Here is a 19,503-nt window from a genome sequence, read left to right as displayed (position 1 = left end):
GAGAGAGAGAGAGAGAGAGAGAGAGAGAGCTAGAGAGAGAGAATGAACACAGGCGCATGTGTGGTGTGCTGTGTGGGGAGGGGTCCTAGCAGTATCAGATACTACAGAAGATTGAGGAGGAAACCATTAGATTTTGAATTTGAAATTCAGTCCAGTATTTTAAAAAGTCCATATTATAGGTTTGCTTTCATTTCTAGTCCTGTGAACTGATTGCCTTTTGGGCATAAAAATATGTTCATAAAATTTCAAAATAAAAACCACATTCTTCTGTGTTCTTAACATTCCTTGTAGGCTATGGTCTTTGCGCTGCCAAAGCTCAGTACCCTATCGCTGATTTGGTAAAGATGCTCTCTGAACAGGGTAAAAAAGTCAGGTAAGTGCTTCTAGTGAGAGACTTGCAGTGTGTGTGTGAAAGAAAAAGAAAACAGATGACTTTTTTTAGATGACTATTTTTTTTTAAAAATCTTAAATGTAATTTCTATTAATTAAGAAAAGAATATTGTGCTTATTGCATAAAATCCTAGAACACGTAAATAGGAAAAAGAAAGAAGTAATTATAGTCCCATTGCCCAGAGACAACTACTATTAGCATTTTGGCCAATTTACTACCACTTAAAAATGCATTTTATGTGGTAAGAACACTTCTTACATAACTGTAACATTATACTTGTTGAAACAGCAAGCAGCCCTCCATTTCTGGTGCTCTACATGTTCAGAGAAACTCCTCCAGTAGCAAATATAGAAGTGATCCCTGAAAGTTTTAGTCTTTCTATCTTTCGTTTTGAGTGGTGAGAACAGGAGAACAGGCCTGAGTTGAGCAGATCACAGTCTATACCAACACTGTCCAATAGAACTTTCTGTGGAAATGGAAATGTTCTCTATCTGCAGTCTTCCAATATGGTAGCCACTTACCTTGTGTGGCTAGTGAGCACTTAATCGGCTTAAACTGAGAAATTGAATTAAAAAAAATTCAATTATAGTTGACATTCAATATTATATTAGTTTCAGGTATACAGCATAGTGGTCAGACATTGATGACTGTTTCTTAAAGTGGAGTTTTATTTTTTATTTATGTATTTATTTTTTAAATTTTGTTTATTTGTTATTAGTTTCAGTTGTACAAAGCAACGTAATAGTTAGACATTTACACCCCTCACAAAATGATAACCCCACAATCCACTACCCCTCTGGCATCGTATATAGCTGTTACAATACCATTGACTATCTTCCCTATGCTGCACTCCACATCTCGTGGAAATATATATATGAATAACAAATTCTCAGTTATAATTTGTTTTTTATTGAATTAATTTTATGACTAGAACATAGACTTTTCATGAGAGACCTTCTCATTGTTTCACATATTTGTCATAGTTCAAATAATTTATGAAAGTAAATAATCAATAAAAGTAATTCATATATATATAATATCCACTTAATTATAGTTGATATTCAATATTATTCTACTTCAGCTTCCGATTTATAGTACATTGGTATCTTAAAGTAGAGTTTGAAATATGTAACCTTAGGTGAGGAGACTAAGTTGTAAAAACCTGATTCTAGCCTTAATCTTACTACTGTTTTCACCCTCTAAGAGCATGGAACCTAAATAAATACAGGCTCATTTTAGAAAGGGAATTTTTGTTATGCTAAATTGCAAGATATTTATTAATGGGGAAAAACAGAAGTCCTGTTTCTCTGTGGTTTGTTTGATTTGCGGAAGGAGGTCAAGCAGAGCCTTTGAACCACATCAGGTTGGGTCTGTCTGGTTTCTGTTGTCCACACTGAAGAAAAACAACAAGCGAAAGAGAGGTCTGTGAAGAGAGACCCAGTGCTAAGCGTGTGGGCTGGTTACTGTTTGGCTGATTTAGTTCCCACACTCTCAGGGTGGAAAAGACTGCTGAAATTTTTCTTTTTCTAAAACCATACACTTTTTCACATATGAAATAGAGCAACAACTGTTCCTGCCCCTTGCCATTTGGGCTCTGGACTCTGCTCTTGGGAGGATAGTAAACAGAATGGCAAAGCTGAGGACTCTGTATTTCTAGATTATTCCTCCTGACCTTGGATGGAGGGTTTGAGGCGTGTAAAAACGGGGCCAGTGGGTGATGACCCTGGTCATACTTTGTGTCTGTCCTGTACACCTTTGGATCTATTCTGGACCTCTGCGGTTGGGAGTCAGTGACAGGCGTAGCTGGAGTTTCCCTGGGAGGGTAACTGCTGTCTGTTTTATGGGGAAGCTGCTTCTCTAGCAGTTTCATTGACATGGCAGCATAAGTTACAGAGACAAGGTAACTACTATTAAGTAAAATTAAGTTGGTTCGCCAGGATGTTAATGTCCATTGACACAACTGTTGATGTCTGTTAACAAACATTTCTTTTAGATGCCAATCTTACACTTTTGTCTGTGGGCAGATGATAATAAGCCGCACAGTGTGCCTAGAACTAGTGAGAGTATCATGCCAGACTGGATGCAGAGTCCTGATCTTCAACTTAAGTATCACAGCTATTAATAGTGGTAAAAGAGACTTAGATGATGAAATCATAGGCTATCTAAAATGTTTTACTCTCAGCTGCATTTCTTTCCCGCCCTCCTTCCCTCCCTCCCTTCCCTTTCTTCTCTTATTCTTTCCCCTAATCTCTACCTCCCTGTGATCTATAAGTCTGTGTTTTTCAAGTATAGGGTTAAAATGCTATCTTGTGTTAGCTCCAGCGTTTCTGTGAAGTACATGGTTCCTATGTTTAGTATACCTTAGATGAACTGAAGATAGAAGATGAGGAAACTCATTGACTTTGTTTTTTAATTTTCACATAAGAAGTCTCATTTTAGTAACTTTTTCCTATTTTCATATAAGGTATTAAACCGTGCTTCCTGTTTGGCCATAGTCTTGCCACTTAAAGCATTTGCAGACCTATAAGTGGAAAGGATGTGTTAAAGAATCTTTATGATTTTTCTGAAAATAAATTGTTTTTCTATATTCAATCCACATGTGAAAAGTCGAATGTATTAGTAATGCCTTCTGTCACCACGGACATGTTTAGGAGATGAGTGGCACTCATAATAAAATAGAGAAAGATGGCTTTCATGTCTTAATTATACTTAGGGAAGGGAATGATTAACTTGACATACGTCTTTTGTTACCCACTGATCAGCCTATATTAACCAGACACCTTGGAAAAACAGCCCAGTGTTAGGTAGGTAGGTGCAAAGTTGGAGAGCGTCGTAAGAGTTGGGAAGCTTGATGGAAGGCAGGATGTGAAAGGAAAGGAATAAGAGGGGTGGAAAAAAATGTTCGGAAAAGAAAAGGGATAAGACAAATGCAATTTTAGTTTCTGATCTGATTAAAATTTGAATTTTATCCACGAGGACATAATATAAACTGCTGTTTTAGGATGATTTCTGTCATGCTGCATGAGAAAAGTAATTATTTGACTTAAGATTTGTGGGAGATATTTAATTAAACATAAGTGAATAGTTTCTCAGTTATAATTTGTTTTTTATGAATTAATTTTGTGACTAGAACATAGACTTTTCATGAGAGAGCTTTTCATTTTCTCATAATTGTCATAGTTTGTTCAAATAATTTATGAAAGTAAATTTATTATATAGGATAAGAATAAAATTGTTAAGTCTGATTTCACTATTTGTGAGTTAGGAAAAGTTAGTCATTTATATTGATCTAAATATTTCATATTAAAGATGAAATTATATATTAGTATATTAAAATTTTAAAAAAATACAGTATGTTGAATTTTCAGCATGGGCTTTGTAACAAGTTATGTATATCTCACATTTGAATTAAATGGAAGAGAACTATTCTTGCTAACATGACAGTAGATTATCATATTTTTCCTTTCTTGCTTCTGTGTGAAGATTTTGTTTTTATTTGAAGGCAATCATAGAAACTTCATTGATTTTGCTTTGAGTGTGTTATCTTTTCATAGGAGAAATGCAACATTTCTTTATGAAGTTAGGAATATATATATATATATATTAACTTTCTTCAAAAGAGACAAATGTTTGTGAACAAGAGATGGCTGCAGCAGTTACCTCGTATGTTAATGAAATAAATCTGTATTTACAGTTTGCGGTAATTTAGTCCTTTCATCACTCTGTGGAGCTCCCACGGTGTTCATTGAGCACAGCTGCTGTGCCTCTGGTTTTGGTAGATCTTTGAGCCTCAGGACCCCAGCATGCCTAACATCCAGATGTGGTGACATACTCACACACATCCCCCGTGGAAATGTGCCAGTGTGGACATACGATTGTCATCAGTTAGTTATGCCCAAGTGGTGCCAAGAAAAATTGCATCTGTCATACAGTCTGTCTGGCTTCATGGCCCATGATTGATTTAGAGACACTCCTGTTTTCCTTTACTTTGGCCATAGTCATAACATGCTCGCAGAGAGCTGAGATTATATAATGAAGCATGTGACGTTTCATGACAAGAGCTCATTTTGGAACATCATGAAAGTTCACTGACTTACACTTTCTTTACTGGCCGGGATATTGTTACTTCCCCGTTGCCCAGAATGCCTGTGTAGCTTACCTAACTTAAGCTTGATTTCTAAAAGCATTTTATCGCAAAAATCATGACACAAGGATATAGACATTTTTTTCTCTTTATTTCCGAATCTTTGGATTGATACGATAGGCTTTTCATTATAAAGCAGAGATAGTATTCCCAATGAATAATTCTTAGAAAGAGGTGTAATTTTTTTTTCTTTTTATAAAAATATTATTGCTTGGATTATCACAGAAGTGTTGAATTTTTGAAACCAGATATCAACTTCTATGATTGACTAAGTGATGTTATTGGGTTGTCGAAAAAGTCATGACACATGTTTGCAACAGATGGCACCAGTTCATTTTTGGAAATACTAGAGTCATTTGCATCTATGTTATTGCTATGTCATTTGACAGCTGACAGTTCTAGCTTCATTCTAAAAAAAAAAAAATTGAGCGATTTGGTTGAGTTTTGGAGATTTTACAACAAGTTGAGGATGGAAGACCAAACTGCATTTTTGCCATATTTTACTGTTTTACTTCCATAAAGGGAAGAACGTGCGTCAAGCTTGTGAAAAGTTGCATAAAGTTTACTGTGACAATGCTAGTGACAATGATGGTTCATGAAATTCTGTGCTGGTGATTTTGATCTCAACGACGCTCCTCGGTCAGGGAGGCCTACCGAGGTTGATGACGACAAAATAAAGGCATTGATCAAGTCAAACCCATGTTACACGACATGAGTGATTGCAGAAACATCGAACATCCATCATTCAAGCATTCACGACCACCTGAAGAAGCTGGGATACATAAGCAAGCTCAATATTTGGGTTCTGCATGAACTCAAAGAAGTTTATTTGATGGCGCATATAAACATCTGCAATATGTTCATTAAATGTGAGGAAAACGATCCTTTTTTGAAGCGACTGATAACTGGTGATGAGAAGTGGATTGTTTACAACAATGTGGTGCGCAAACGGTCTTGGTCCTAACATGATGATCTGCCTCAAATGACATCAAAATCAGACATTCATCAGAGGAGGGTTATGCTCTCAGTGTGGTGGGATTTTAAAGGTGTCGTGTTTTTCGAGCTCCTACCAAGGAACCAAACAATCAATTCAACTGTGTACTGTTGGCAGTTGGACAGTTTGAATGAATCCGTCATCCAGAAACATCCAGAGCTTTTTAATTGTAAAGGGGTTGTATTCCATCGCGATAACGCGAGACCACACACAAGTCTGACAACCCATCAAAAATGATTGGAGCTTAGATGGGATGTGTTGCCACACCCACCATACTCACCTGACCTTGCGCCGTCAGACTTACACTTGTTTTGCTCTCTTCAAAACTCCTTGTGTGGTATAACGTTCAATTCAGATGAGGCTGTAAATCAGTACCTTGTTCAGTTTTTTGCAAATAAAGACAGGTCCTTCTATGAACGAGGAATTATGAAGCTCACTAAAAGATGGCAAAAGGTTCTTGAACAAAACGGGCAATATATCATTGATTGATCTTTGTTCTTTATATAAATAAATGACCTTTGAAAAACATAGACAAAATATGTCATGACTTTTCTGACAACCCAATATATATTACTTTCATGTTAATGTTCACCTGTATCTTTTTAATTTATTGATAGAAATTATTACTAGGTACTGACAATACTAGGAGGCATAAGCCCAGTTCCAACTCTCAGAAGTTTATACCGTATTTTGCCGTGTATAATGCGCTCCTGTGTATAATGTACACCCATATTTTTGCCCAAACTTACAGGGAAAAAAATATTTCGTTTTAATTTTTTAATTCAAATTTTTATTTGTTTACATTTAGGTACTTGTTTTATGTATTATAAAGGAATTTTAGCGTTTATTTTTTAACATGTTGTGGTACAAAAAGTTTTATGTAACAAATAATTATAAAACACAAGAACAGATACAAGGTACAAGAAATTTTATGTACCAGTAACAAATTTAGGATATTTATGCATTATAGAAGACCAAGCACTCTTTGTTGTTGCAAGTTTATTGTAAGTTCAACAAAACCGATTATCATATTCCAGGGTATTATTTTGCATACGGATATCATTATTGATTTCTAGAGTTACACTTTTAACTCATAAGCATAAGTAAAAGAATTAAAAACACTTATGTAGATACCGAATTAGTACTACCCATGTGTAATGTGGATCCTTATTTTTCCCTCACAAATTTGGGCAAAAAAGTACACATTATACATGGCAAAATATGGTAGTAATACAGAAAAGAAATATATAAACAAATGAATCAATGAATGTATTTCATTTAATGTGATAGTATGCTAAGAAAAGTAGAGAAGAATTAGAGGAAGAATGCAAAGGAGAGGCGTAGTCAATTGTCCAGGGGACATTTCAAGCTACTTATACTGCTCATAACATGAACATTTTTGCAGATTAAAAAAAATAAATATTAAATTTTTTTCATGCTCTGTCTAAGCACATCTAGCTGCCAGTTGTATTTACAGTTTAATAGTGTTTTACAGTCTTGTATGACATGGCTATAAGTTTAAATATATATTTTTTTTGCTAAGAAAGCTTTCATTCTTTGAAGAATACTTGAAGATGAAATATTTTGTCTAACTAACTGGATTATCCTGTTTTTCATGGACTAAATGTAATTCAAATAAACAGTTCAGCCTTCTTGGATTTGTTATGGTTTGGGATGCAGGAAGAGTTAGGACATACAAATTTGTAAAGCAATAAAGGTTCATGTTCCTGAGGAGAATAGAAATTAGACCAGATAAAAGATCCAGTATAGTATTTGAGTAAATAATACACAGAAAAAAATTACTGACTTTTTAGAATTTACATTCACTGGGAGTTTAGTTAATAGGCTTTAAGATATCCTGAATTGTGAAACACTTATAACCCCATTGTGTTTCCAATTCAGATGCTAGTTGAAATGACGAACAGCTATAGCATAGCCTATTGTGTCAGACTTTCAGAGTTACAACTGGCACTATTTGGCGATGAATTAGCCAGTATTCTGGTTTTCTGAGAGAATATGGTGTCCTTGCACCTTGCACTGAGCCTGCTTTTGTGAGAAACATGGTGGCAGGAGGGTGGGTGTGATGGGAATTACTTGCATATTTGGTCAAATGGGTAAAGCTTTTGGTGGAAAAGAGGAAAACCAAAGAGAGTATGTGTATTCAGTCACATCTGTGTTCAGCCTATGTATAGACTTGCCTGTAGCCTCTCAGATCAAAGGTGTCTGTTGTGCTCCTAGGAAGTGGCCATCTTCCTCCCAGATTCTGAATGTCGACCACACTACATTTGGCTTTATACTGTCCACAGCATATCGGCGTGGTGGAAAGAACAGAAGACTATGTTAAAAGCCTGTGATTTAGGGGCTTTGTAACACCTCTGCCAGCTGTACCATTGTAGGACTCATTCCCTAGAAACCCTGTCACAGGCATTTCAGTGGTCTGAGGGAGAAACTAGCACAATTGATGAAACCACTGCCTCTGACCATCAGGGTGATTTTTGGCTCTTAGTTCTAGTATTAGTCATAATAAACTCTCTGAGCTGATTTTCTTCAATAAAGTTCATGTAAACATGGCAGGGTATAAGTAAATAAAAGCCTTCTTCTCAGTTCATGTTGAAATTCTTCAGTATCTTGCTTATAATTTGCATTTTATGGTGCTCACCAATCATTGCATTTCAAGAACCATTCAACAACATCATTAAAGTTATTCAGAAGAAAGATGAAATTATGTATAATTTTTACTAAATGTCTGCAATATGCCAAATTATAATAATCCAGAACATTAGTTGCAAATTATAATTTTAGTTTTTTCTGTGATATCATTCTTCATAGTTTTATTGGTTATTTTGAAATAAAAGCTATCAGGAGTCATACAGTTTCTATTCTGGGTTTAGTAGCTGAATTTGGTTCAGTGATGAAAAAGCCATATTTGGGCACAATCTATAATCTCCTCAGCATGGAAAAGGTAGCGTTGAGACATGGTTCTGCAGAGGGCTCTGTTAGTGTTTGCATTAGATCACCTGACCGGATGGATCCTCCTTCGATGACTTCTCATTCTTTGGGTGGCCTCCCCAGTGTCATAGACTGCATGTACACATGGAAAATGCGACCATTGCCTTTTGTCAAACATTTCCTCATCCACGTCATAGAACAGGTTCTGTTATTCTGTATTAGAAAAACTGTGACCCTGAGACATTTTTGTAAGCTCTTTAACGTTTGTAATTTTCTTCCTAAAGAAAGGCAGGCCGTGGATGAGCACCAGATTTCAGATCAGAATAGCAGATCAGCTCTTATTTGCCTTCACAAAAAGAAAGAAAGGTACATAATGTTCTCTAGTTCTGGCTGTTGGACAGTCCTAGGAAATTTAATGAACATTTTTTTTTTCATTTGGACTTGTATGAGTGAGTTTGTCTGAACCACTGTTTCTAAGGACTTTCACAATTTTAGAAAGCTGGGTGTCTACCCATTTGCCTAAGAAGCTTTGCCCAATTTTAGAAAGCTGGGTGTCTACCCTTTTGCCTAAGAAGCTTTGCCAGAAAGTTGATTCCACAGCCTTTTTCATTAATTAGTTTTTGTGGACAGCGTCTGCCTTGTCAGGAAGAGGTTTTTCCACTTCATTATGATGTTTCTCTTCAGATGGATAGGCTAACCCTACTCTGCTGGTCCCAGCCTTTTCACCAGCAAGGGTGAAATTTGTGTCAGTTTACCCTGCTTCATGTCTTACAAGGTTTTATTCTAAACTACATTTACTGTAATTTTTTCTTTTAAAAAATAACTTTTTCTTGTGCTTTTAGTGTGACCTGTAACTGTCAATTAGACATTCTGATCAGAAAGTGAGTGATAAAGCAAAGAAACCTCCATTTCAAATCCCATCATATTTTTCACAGGTGAAATCCACAATTAAAAAAAATTGAATATAGTAACGCATTTTTTTATTGCCTTCATGGACCGTCCTCAGAATGGAACATTGCCACATGCATACATAGAATACAAAAGTCCTTAATGTGTAGCCCATACCAGGGACTCTATTGCATCTACAGTGGAACTAGCCTGTTTTGTGACTGAACAACATAGTGTAATTCTAAATAAAGGATCCCTGCCTTAGGAAGCAGGTTGAATTGGAGAATCTTTAAGATCTATTTTAGCTCTTAAGGTTTACAGGTTGATAAATATTGATGTTTGAAAACAGGAAGAATAAGCTTTTAATAAATGAATGCTTTTTAAAATTTTCCTTTGTTACGTCTTTTTCTTAATTTGTCTTTCTCCTAATAGTTGAGAATAACATATTTAGATAAATTGTGGGATGATATTGGGAAGGCAGAATTCCAAAATGCTATCAGTGTACATCGTCCTATATATAGTTTGACTTTAAAATATAAAACACAGTGAAAGAAAGGAAATTAACCCTTTGAATATCTTGAGTATGAAAATAGATTTTTGCAATGACTCCCAAAACATTTAACCAAATAGTTGAAGGTTGTAAAGATATATATATTTTAAAATCTGGAGATCCTTTTCACTATTTATAACAGCAAGAGTTTGCAAAATGGAGAAAACTGAATACTTTAGAATGGGGCACAGTTGTCCTGTAGTTTCTTTGTCTTATTGTTGAGTTGGGTTACTTGGCTCTTCTTCATGGTTTATTGCTGAACTAAATCTGGATATTTCCATAATACAAGAAGGAGAATGGAGTTTATTTAACAGTTGTGGTAGCATCCATGTGGTAAATGTCTTATACTCTTTAGTAGCCCCTCATGTCCAAGAACCACGGTTATACTGTGTGCTGGTTAGGACATAGTGTTGCCATGGCTGCGACCATGGGCGTTCTCGTTGTTGTGTCCCCTTTAGAACATGTGGTGTCTCTAATGTGAGGGCGCAGGAGAGTTTAAGAATGGGATTTTTGTCATCACGTATTAAAAAGCCAGGCTTAAAAAATTATGGTTTTTTTTTTAAGAATTTTTTTTTATTGGGGAATTGGAACAGTGCTGGGGAATTGGGGGAAGGGGAACAGACAAGTTGCTGTCCTTTTGTTCTTCAGTCTAGTTGTGGAGGACGTCGCTTCACTGGCCCAAGTTGGCACCATCATTGCGCTCTTCCCAGGCGAGGCAGATCAGTCGCCGGCTTCTGGACGGCCGCTCACTGCAGCTGCTGGCCGCTCACGCTGGCTGCTGGCTACTCACTGTAGCCCATGGCAGCCCACTGCCACAGGGGCTGCAGCCTACGCCGTCGCCGGCAACTCACAGCAGCCCAGCTCCAGGTTGAGCTGTTGTTCAGCATCTTAGCTGTAGAGAGCAGTGTCACTGGCCCTCATATGTGGGATCCGAACCGGGGCCCTCTGGCATCCCAAGCGAGTTCTTAACCATCGCGCCACTCGGCCGGCCCTATGGTGTTTTTTGGAATTGCTCCCTTACCACATTTTACCCAGTTCATGCGGTATTCACGAATAGCTTATTTGCTGTATTTTTCTTAGCTAATTTAAAAGGCTCTGAAGATCAGGTTTTTTATTTGAGTAGACTATTCTACCTTTTTTTTTGAACTGTGCCTGGGTCTATTTTTAATTACTTACTGAGGTCTTAGTTTTTATTATGTAATGATCTATGAAAAAATTTATCATTTTCATATAAGAGAGAGGAAAATAACAAAAAATGTTAAAATTTTTCTCGCTTCAAGATAATTCAAGAGATTGCCTTGACTTGATTGCCTGACATTTGTTGTCAGGGCAAATGTCTAATAGTATCTGTGGAAGGGTTAAGTATGACCTTTTGAAATTTGATTCAATCAAAGTAAATCTGTATTTGAATGTTAGTTATGACCAAGTTTCCAAAGAGTCCAGTATTCAGTTAATCTATATTGACTATATAATTTGTCTAGTGTTTTTATGTAGTTGTGAGTACAAAGAATTTCTGGCTTTTATTGGATTATATTGACATTTACTGGAATTTCAAGGTAAAAATTAGAAAGCCAACTTAGAAAATGTTGATATCAAACCAACATTTGTTTTAATGTAAAAATGTGCATTTCTTTTTCATGAAAATATGCATTTATTTGAAAAATACAGAACATTTATATTACAAAAAAGGATTTGAGTAGAATATCATAATTGCAGGCTACATTTATTAAAAGCTTATGCGTGCCAGGCATTGGCCGAAAGTGCTTTGTGTGAAAAGCTCCCTCCATGAACTGTCTTGGTAAATCTACAGTAATCCTCTGAAGAGGTTTTGTTATCAGTCCCGTTGTACACATGAGGAAAGTGAGGCACACAGAAGTAAATTGTCCCGATGTTTTGAACTCAGGCAGTGGGACTCTAGAGCTTTTTAACTGCTCTTCTATACTACTTCCCTAAATTCTTTTTCTAAAAAGAGACAAAGTTTATGTAGTCAGCATACCTTATTGGGCACACTCTATTGTTTAAAATCACATCCATACATCCTCCCACCCCCCATGTTAATTGAGTACCTAAAATAGAGTGCCGGGTATCGTGGGAACTGATAAATAAGACATGGTCCCGGTACTCAAGGAGCTCCCAGTCTGGAGAGCACAGTAATGTCACCCAGTTGCTACGATGCAGGGAATTGTAAGGAGGAGGTGTGTAAACAAAGAGTTCTGGGAGCATGGAAGATCTTTCTGTGATCTCATTTTAGTAGTTATTTCCCTTCTGTAGAATCTTGTGGTCAGGGGCAGCTCACTCTGTTTTGTTAAGCATGTATACAATAAAAATAATTTTCATAGTTCAAAGGGAAGAACTAAAAGGCTAGTAGGCTTTGCATTTTGGAATTCTGGATATTCTTCATGTGATGATGGAACATTGATGAGCTTTGGCCGTCAGTTCCTGGAAATTGCCGGTCATGGCCAACCAATGTCTGATATAATTAACTTTAATACATACTTTGGAGATTAGCCAGTTACGTGGGCCAGAATTGTTATAAACTCACACTGACTCATCAACATGCACATACATATTTCTACAAATTTAGCGTGTTCTGTTATTTCTCTCAAAACATTGGCATTCTCTTGTAATAGCCTTGTATGTGTTTTTCTCCAATCTTAGAGTCGTAAAGTTTAGTATAATAGCTTATTATGCAAACAGATGTAAAATGATCTGTCCTTTGGGATCTTCAGCATAACATATTGGTTAGCTTTGTGATTATTTACCCTTCCCAACTAGCTCAAAAGAAACACTGTCTTTATGAAGTCTGCAGCTAATCAAATACTACAATAATAACTCATACATTTGGAGGTCTTTGATTTCTAATTTTGTCCAAGACACCTCATAATGATGATAGCCAGATGGATTAATTTAAAGATAAGCAAAAGGCAGCATTAAAAGCAAACAAGTAAATAAAAATCAAACAAAAAATACTGGAATTAAGGAGGGATACAAAAATGAAATCCAAAAGTAAATCACAAAGTGTATATTCGTTTATTCAGCTAATAGAGGCCCTAATTCATGGGATTTGAGGACTTGAAAGGCAGTTTGTAGTAGGCTGAATAATGGCCCCCAAAGATATTCACCTCCTAATCCTTAAAAACCTGTGAATATGTTACCTTACATGGCAACAGGGACTTCGTAGATTTAAGGCGAGGATTTTGAGGTATGGAGATTATCCTGGATTATTTGGGTGGACTCATGTAATTACTAGGGTCCTTTTAAGAGAGAGGAGGTCAGAATCAGAGAAGGAAATGAGACAATGGAAATAGAGGTCAGAGTGATGCAGCCACAAGCAAAGGAATGGTGGCAGCCTCCTGAAACTGGAAAAGGCAAGGGATGGATTTCCTCTTACGGCTTCTAGAAAAAAATGCATCCCTGCCAACTGCTTGTTTTTAGTGCAGGGAAACTGATTTTGGACTTCTGACCTCCAGAACTGTAAGAGAATGAATTTGTGTTTTAAGGTACTGAATTTGTGGTAATTTGTTAACAGCAGCAATAGGAAACTAATACAGACCTTACGTGTCATATACTACAGTGACTCTTTTTAAAAAAATCTCACCAATCAGGTTTGGGGAAGAGGATGGGGCTTGGGGGATGGGGCAGGAAACACTTATTGGTAATCAGGAGGATTGGGAGATTAAGAGAAATTGTTCGGTGTCCAAGATTTCTGTTAACATCTCAAAAGAGCACAAGTGGGTAACTTGTGGCAATTATTCCTATAGGATTGAGGTAGAGCAATGCCTTATAGTTGTTCTGGGAGTCCCGAGTCCCACCTATGCTGTTACCCTCTCTTTCTAGTGGTTAAGATCATTGGTTTTGATCCCTCCTTCTTCCATACATGAAGGGCTGTGTCAACTGCTGTAACTGTCTTGATTACGTTTATTGCCAACCAATCATCCTTCATATTTATACGTGAAATACTTCTATGTCCATTTTGTACTGAATGGGTTGTAAGTACATCAGCTCTGATTCATGAGCCTCTCTCCCCGATCCACAGAAAAGAAGCCTGAAACTTTCCCTAACTGGGACATTTGTTTTAAATTAAGAGGAAGTCTTATTTCAAAATTTAATTCCTGTTCTTTCTTTTGCATTTGAAGACCATTTTCTTTTATTCTGTTTTATGAAAATGAGGACTATTTGGTGAACTTCTGTTTTATTTGGTCTGCTTAAAAATAAAGTTTTGCCTGTTTTTCTAGCTAGTTGATCTTTTTTCACTCAGAGTGTGTTATTTTCTAAGTGGTTAGGTATTTTGTGTTTCTCTTGAACCTTATCCCAGTACCCCCTGATCCTTTTAAGCACTCGGTCTCGTCAGTGATAGAAGTTAGAGTACCTTTTCGTGAATGTGGGAAAACAATCCTGTGTCAGTTTGGAATGTTGACTTGAAATTGACACAGTTGAAATACAAATTGGCATTAATTTTGAACGAAAATCAGCTGATTAATAATATGTTAGATACATTAGTAAGAACCTCTCTGTAAAGCAGAATGACCTTTTTTCAAACTAAAAATTTTGATTTTTAGCTATGTTCTTTTGGAAATTAGTTTGTTCCATCATTATTCAAAAATGGACACATTAGGATCCTAACATTTGATTACATGGGTCTTTGTTGGGGTACGTTCTCTTTGCCTTTAGTTCTCCCACACATCATTTAGAAGAACGTTGAGTTAAAATATTCTTTCAGTACCCATGTATACCAAACAGTGCATTAAAATACATAAGAAATTACAGTTTCAATTTAAATTCTTCTTGGCTGAGATTTGGTTTGTTAATGTTGGTAATCTATTTTGTTAGGTATTTACAAGGAATTACTAGCTGGGGAGAAAGAGAAATATGGACTCTGTCCCTTAATCAAATGCCTGTTGAGCAAAAAGTATATATGGTTACTATTTCTAACAACTACTCATTCTTATTATTAATCAATTTCAATAAAGTATCTCTCAGAGAAAGCAATGGAAGTCTTTAACGTTTTTTTTCTTTTTCTGTTGAAGTAAGAGTAAGGGACTCAAACTGCTTTTAGCTCTCTTGAAGACCTTGCAAATATCCTGCTCCTCATCAAAGTTGATTCCCTAGGTTGAACTTTTGCTGAAGATTTTCATCTGAACCAGTTTTTATTATGATGGTTGCAAAATGGTGGTTTTATAACCCCACTACAGTTATCTGATAGTCTACCATTGTGGGGATAGTGTGCCTCCCTACCTCCCTGTCTTCTTTTCTCTCTCCCTTCTTTTCTCCCTCTCCCCCTCCTTCCCTTCATTCCTTCCTTATTGACTTATGAATCTGTTATCAGTCTTCACTTATGAATTCCCATTTTCCCCAGTGGTTTATAATCTTACTAACCTTATTTACTTTGGTATTCGAATTACTTTCTGAATTTTACATACTTGGGTCTCGTGTGTGCCTTTAAATCACATGCTTTAAATCACGTGTGTCACTCTCGTAAGTGCATTTTGCTTTGTGCTCTGCCCTCTTTCTCAGTTTATGCAAGGATTATACAAATTCAGTCTTTCCTCTTTTCTGAAATTCGAATTGTTTATTACACTTAAGTGAACTTTACCTTCTCTCAGCCTGGTAGTATCTTTTTCTTACTGCTTCTGTTATTGCCGTGAATCTAAGGGTTGATTATTTAGCCATCCCCATCATAGAAGAAAAGGGTCAAAGTCCTGAACTAAAAACTTGTGATGCTTGTTCACAAAATCAGGCACCTTTAAAACTTCCATTCATTTTGTCTTTTCAAAACTCATGGCAATCAGCAAACTTAAGAGTATATTTTGGTTATTTCAATATAATACATTTTCTTTCCAAGTCTTTTTTATATTCATGCTTAAAATGCTGTGTTATGAAAATGATATTTATTTTCAGATTTGAGATTTAGCAATAATAACTCCCATTTAATGAGCATATACTTTGATGCCTGGAGAATTTTTTTTCAAATGTTTTATCTTATTACCATTGTAAAAATATTAAATTTTAAAGTAGCTGTTTCAACCAAGGAGTCTGTGTAACAGTTTGGAAATGCTTTCTCTGAGAGTTTCAAAATAGCTGCAGTAGTGCTGAATATAGCTTGTATTGTTATATGAAGATTGCAAACATAGTTTTGCCTCATTTCTTTTGTTTTCAGGAGTGATAAAAAACTCTGGTGTGGTACAGAAGATGACAATAGGATAGCAATGTCTAGTAAAAAAAAGCAATCTTGTTTTTAGAGAACATTTAAAAATTTTTACTCAAGCGTTGAACTTCTATATTCACAAAAATGATAGGAGAATTTGTGGTTGAAGAACTTAAAACCTTCTGAGATGGAGAGGTTGGGTGATCACTGTCTAGATAGAGTAAACTGATAACTGCCCTTAATTTTATTCTCACTAAAATAGAACTACAGATAGCTCACTGAGGGAAGAGATGATAAATTTCTTCTAAAAGAATAATAGATTATTAATAGTTCATTCTATATAGTTCATTTCTACCTTCTACTCCCAGTAATTTTTTCAAGATCCACATTGCCAGCACTTAAGAAGAAGTGCTGATAAATGTTTTACATTGCTGTAGTGAGAGACCTTTTCTTTTCCTATGTCTATTTGTCCATGCAAATAGTTAAGTTCCTTTTATAATTTGTATTACGGTGGTGCAAAAGTAATTACGCTTTCAGACTGTGAATTTTAAATCATTATTAATAGGCTCAAACACATCTTCATTAATCAAAATAGGAACCATTACAATAAACACATTTTTGCCAATGAGAAATAAGTTGTTTGTTCCTATAGTGTGAAAATCTGGGATTCGACGAAACCTTGGAAGGCATTTTCTGCATCCTGCTGGCTGTGGAAGTGTTTTTCCTGCAAAAAGTTGTTGAGATGCTTGAAGAAGTGGTAGTCGGTTGGTGAGAGGTCAGGTGAATATGGCGGATGAAGCGACACTTCGTAGCCCCAATTCATTCAACTTTTGAAGCATTGTGCGATGTGTGGTCTGGCATTGTCGTGGAGAAGAATTGGGCCCTTTCTGTTGACCAATGCCGGCTGTAGGCGTTGTAGTTTTGGGTGCATCTCATCGACTTGATGAGCATACTTCTCAGATGTAATGGTTTTGCTGGGATTCAAAAAGCTATAGTGGATCAGACAGGCAGCAGACCACAAAACAGTGACCACGACCTTTATTTTGGTGCAAGTTTGGCTTTGGGAAGTGCTTTGGAGCTTCCTCTAGTTCCAACCACTGAGCTGGTCCTTGCTGGTTGTCATATAAAATCCACTTTTCATTGCACGTCAGTCCGATTGAGAAATAGTTCATTGTTGTTGCGTAGAATAAGAGAAGATGACACTTCAAAACTACGATTGTTTTGATTTGCAGTCAGCTCCTGAGGCACCCACTTTATCGAGCTCTTTCACCTTTTCATTTTGCGTCAAGTGACGAACGACTGTTGAATGGTTGACGTTGAGTTCTTTGGCAACTTCTCGTGTAGTTTTGTAAGAGGATCAGCTTTGATGATTGCTCTCATTGGTCGTTGTCATCTTCCGATGGCCAGTCACTACACTCATCTTCAAGGCTCTCTTCTCCTTTGCAAAACTTCCTGAACCACCACTGTACTGTATGTTTGTTTAGCAGTTCTTGAGCCAAATGTGTTGTTGATGTTGCGAGTCATCTCTGCTGCTTTACGACGCATTTTGAATTTGAATAAGAAAATCACTCGAATTTGCTTTTTTGTCTAACATCATTTCCATAGTCTAAAATACACATAAAATAAACAGTAAGTAATAAGTCATTAGCAAGAAGACATCAAGCGAGAAATGTGCATTAAAATGATGTATAACATAACCACATTTATTTAAGAATGTATTCTAATATCAGAAGCAAATTTCAACATTGCAGAAACCGCAGTTACGTTTGCACCAACCTAACAGCACTGATGAAAATTTCTTGGCACTCAGTTTTTCTCAAAGCACATTGTAATTGGATTCTTGGAACTTCATATTTCGTCCATTCAAGCAGAGATAAATGGTATTTCTCAGACCTCTTCTACACAGTTTTATGTAGCCCTTGGCTTGATGTGAGCTTATAATAACAGTTGGTTACTACCTATGGGAAAACTGACCAGAGTCATTAAGTAACTTGCCCAACATCACACAACTGGTTAACTTGAGCTGTTAACTAAACAAAAACGTCTCTTAAATGGCTTGACTCCACTGACAATATTGTATAGTAGGTAAAAATTCAGACTCTTGAGGTGGAAGGACCTGAGTTTGAATCCCAGCTTAACTATTTACTAAAAAAGTTGTGCAAATTGCCTAGCATATCCTAGAGTCGTATTAGCCATTATGTAAAAATATGTGTCAGCAGTCCCTCCTAGATGCATCACTTCTTTTTTTTTTTTAGATATAGTAATAACAGCTCTAAAACTCAGTTTGTTTAACTGAAGTACTGAGTTTGATTCAGCTGCCCTAAATTCTAATTCTTGGTGGAGATTGTTGAGGATGATTAGGGATAGAATGAAATAATATGAGAAATCATTTCTAAATTATATCACAATATAAAAGCATGAAGTGTTAATTTATTTTAAATGAAGTTAATTTTTTTCTACCATAGAAACTGTACATTCTCATAGAAAATTTGGAAAATATATAAAAAAATCAGAAATAAAATAATCTGTTGTACAACCACCTAGAGATAACTGTTTTGTTTCCTTTTAACCTTGAGTTTTCTCTTTTAAATATAAATTGGTTATTTAGGAACATGCAGTGATTCCAGAAGGAAAATTATATAAAGGACAATTTGATAAAAGAAAACACCTGTCACTTGATGTCTTTTTTTTTTTTTTTCCAATTACAAGACTCAATAATTCACTCTTCGTGGTCAGTTTTAATAGTGTAGAAAACCATTTATCAATTATCTGCACAAAAAAATGGCAATTTTATAGCTTTTTTCAAGTCTGCTTTTGGGAGGGGCCAATTCTTTTGCTTCTTTAATCTGTTCCTAACAGGACCTGTGTTAAGAGTGGGGAGGGAAGCCTGGCTTGGCAACAGTTCCTGTGAAAAGTAACAGGGCATCTTAAATTACCACAGGTTTTGTTGAGACAGCAATATGTTGGGCTAGCTATAAATGCTAGTGCCGACTTAGGTTTCATCAATGAGCGACCTGAGGATGTGATTTCCTTGCTGTGCTTTATGCATCTATTGGGTTGTCGGAAAAGTCATGACGCATTTTTGCAATGAAAAACATAAAAAAAATACGTCATGACTTCCAACAACCCAATAGATCACATCCAGCATATTGTATTCATTTTGGGGGACTGAGGTTTGAGCTGGGCATTGCCAGTATAGGAAAAGGCGACTAGGACAGCAGTGCTGGATGCCTTGTCAGTCATTGAATAGTTGAAAGAATTGAGAATGTTTTGTTTAGCAGGTATCCTAGGATAGCTGAAAGGAATCTACATGTGAAGGAGGGAATAAACTCATGGCTCCAGATGGCAAAGCTACAGACCTTGGAAAGAGATGAGATGGGGGTTCTCTTTGGCTTAATATAATTGTGTGTGTGTGTGTGTGTGTGTGTGTGTGTGTGTGTGT

At 36.3% G+C, this 19,503-nt stretch overlaps 1 protein-coding gene across 1 annotated transcript in view; it reads left to right on the top strand.

The window, feature by feature from the left end:
* The window catches only part of NNT (nicotinamide nucleotide transhydrogenase), a gene marked incomplete in the record, with an annotated part of 93,621 nt that overhangs the window by 69,114 nt on the left and 5,004 nt on the right, over positions 1–19,503 (top strand). The window contains 1 exon segment of the mRNA XM_019661517.1: positions 292–373. Within this exon segment, the coding sequence (XP_019517062.1) occupies positions 292–373 (82 nt within the window).

The sequence above is a fragment of the Hipposideros armiger genome, unplaced genomic scaffold (genome assembly GCF_001890085.2).
Source record: "Hipposideros armiger isolate ML-2016 unplaced genomic scaffold, ASM189008v1 scaffold_351, whole genome shotgun sequence".
NCBI lineage: Eukaryota > Metazoa > Chordata > Mammalia > Chiroptera > Hipposideridae > Hipposideros > Hipposideros armiger.
The sequence above is the reverse complement of the archived record's forward strand: the minus strand, read 5'-3'. Positions and strand labels throughout refer to the sequence as shown.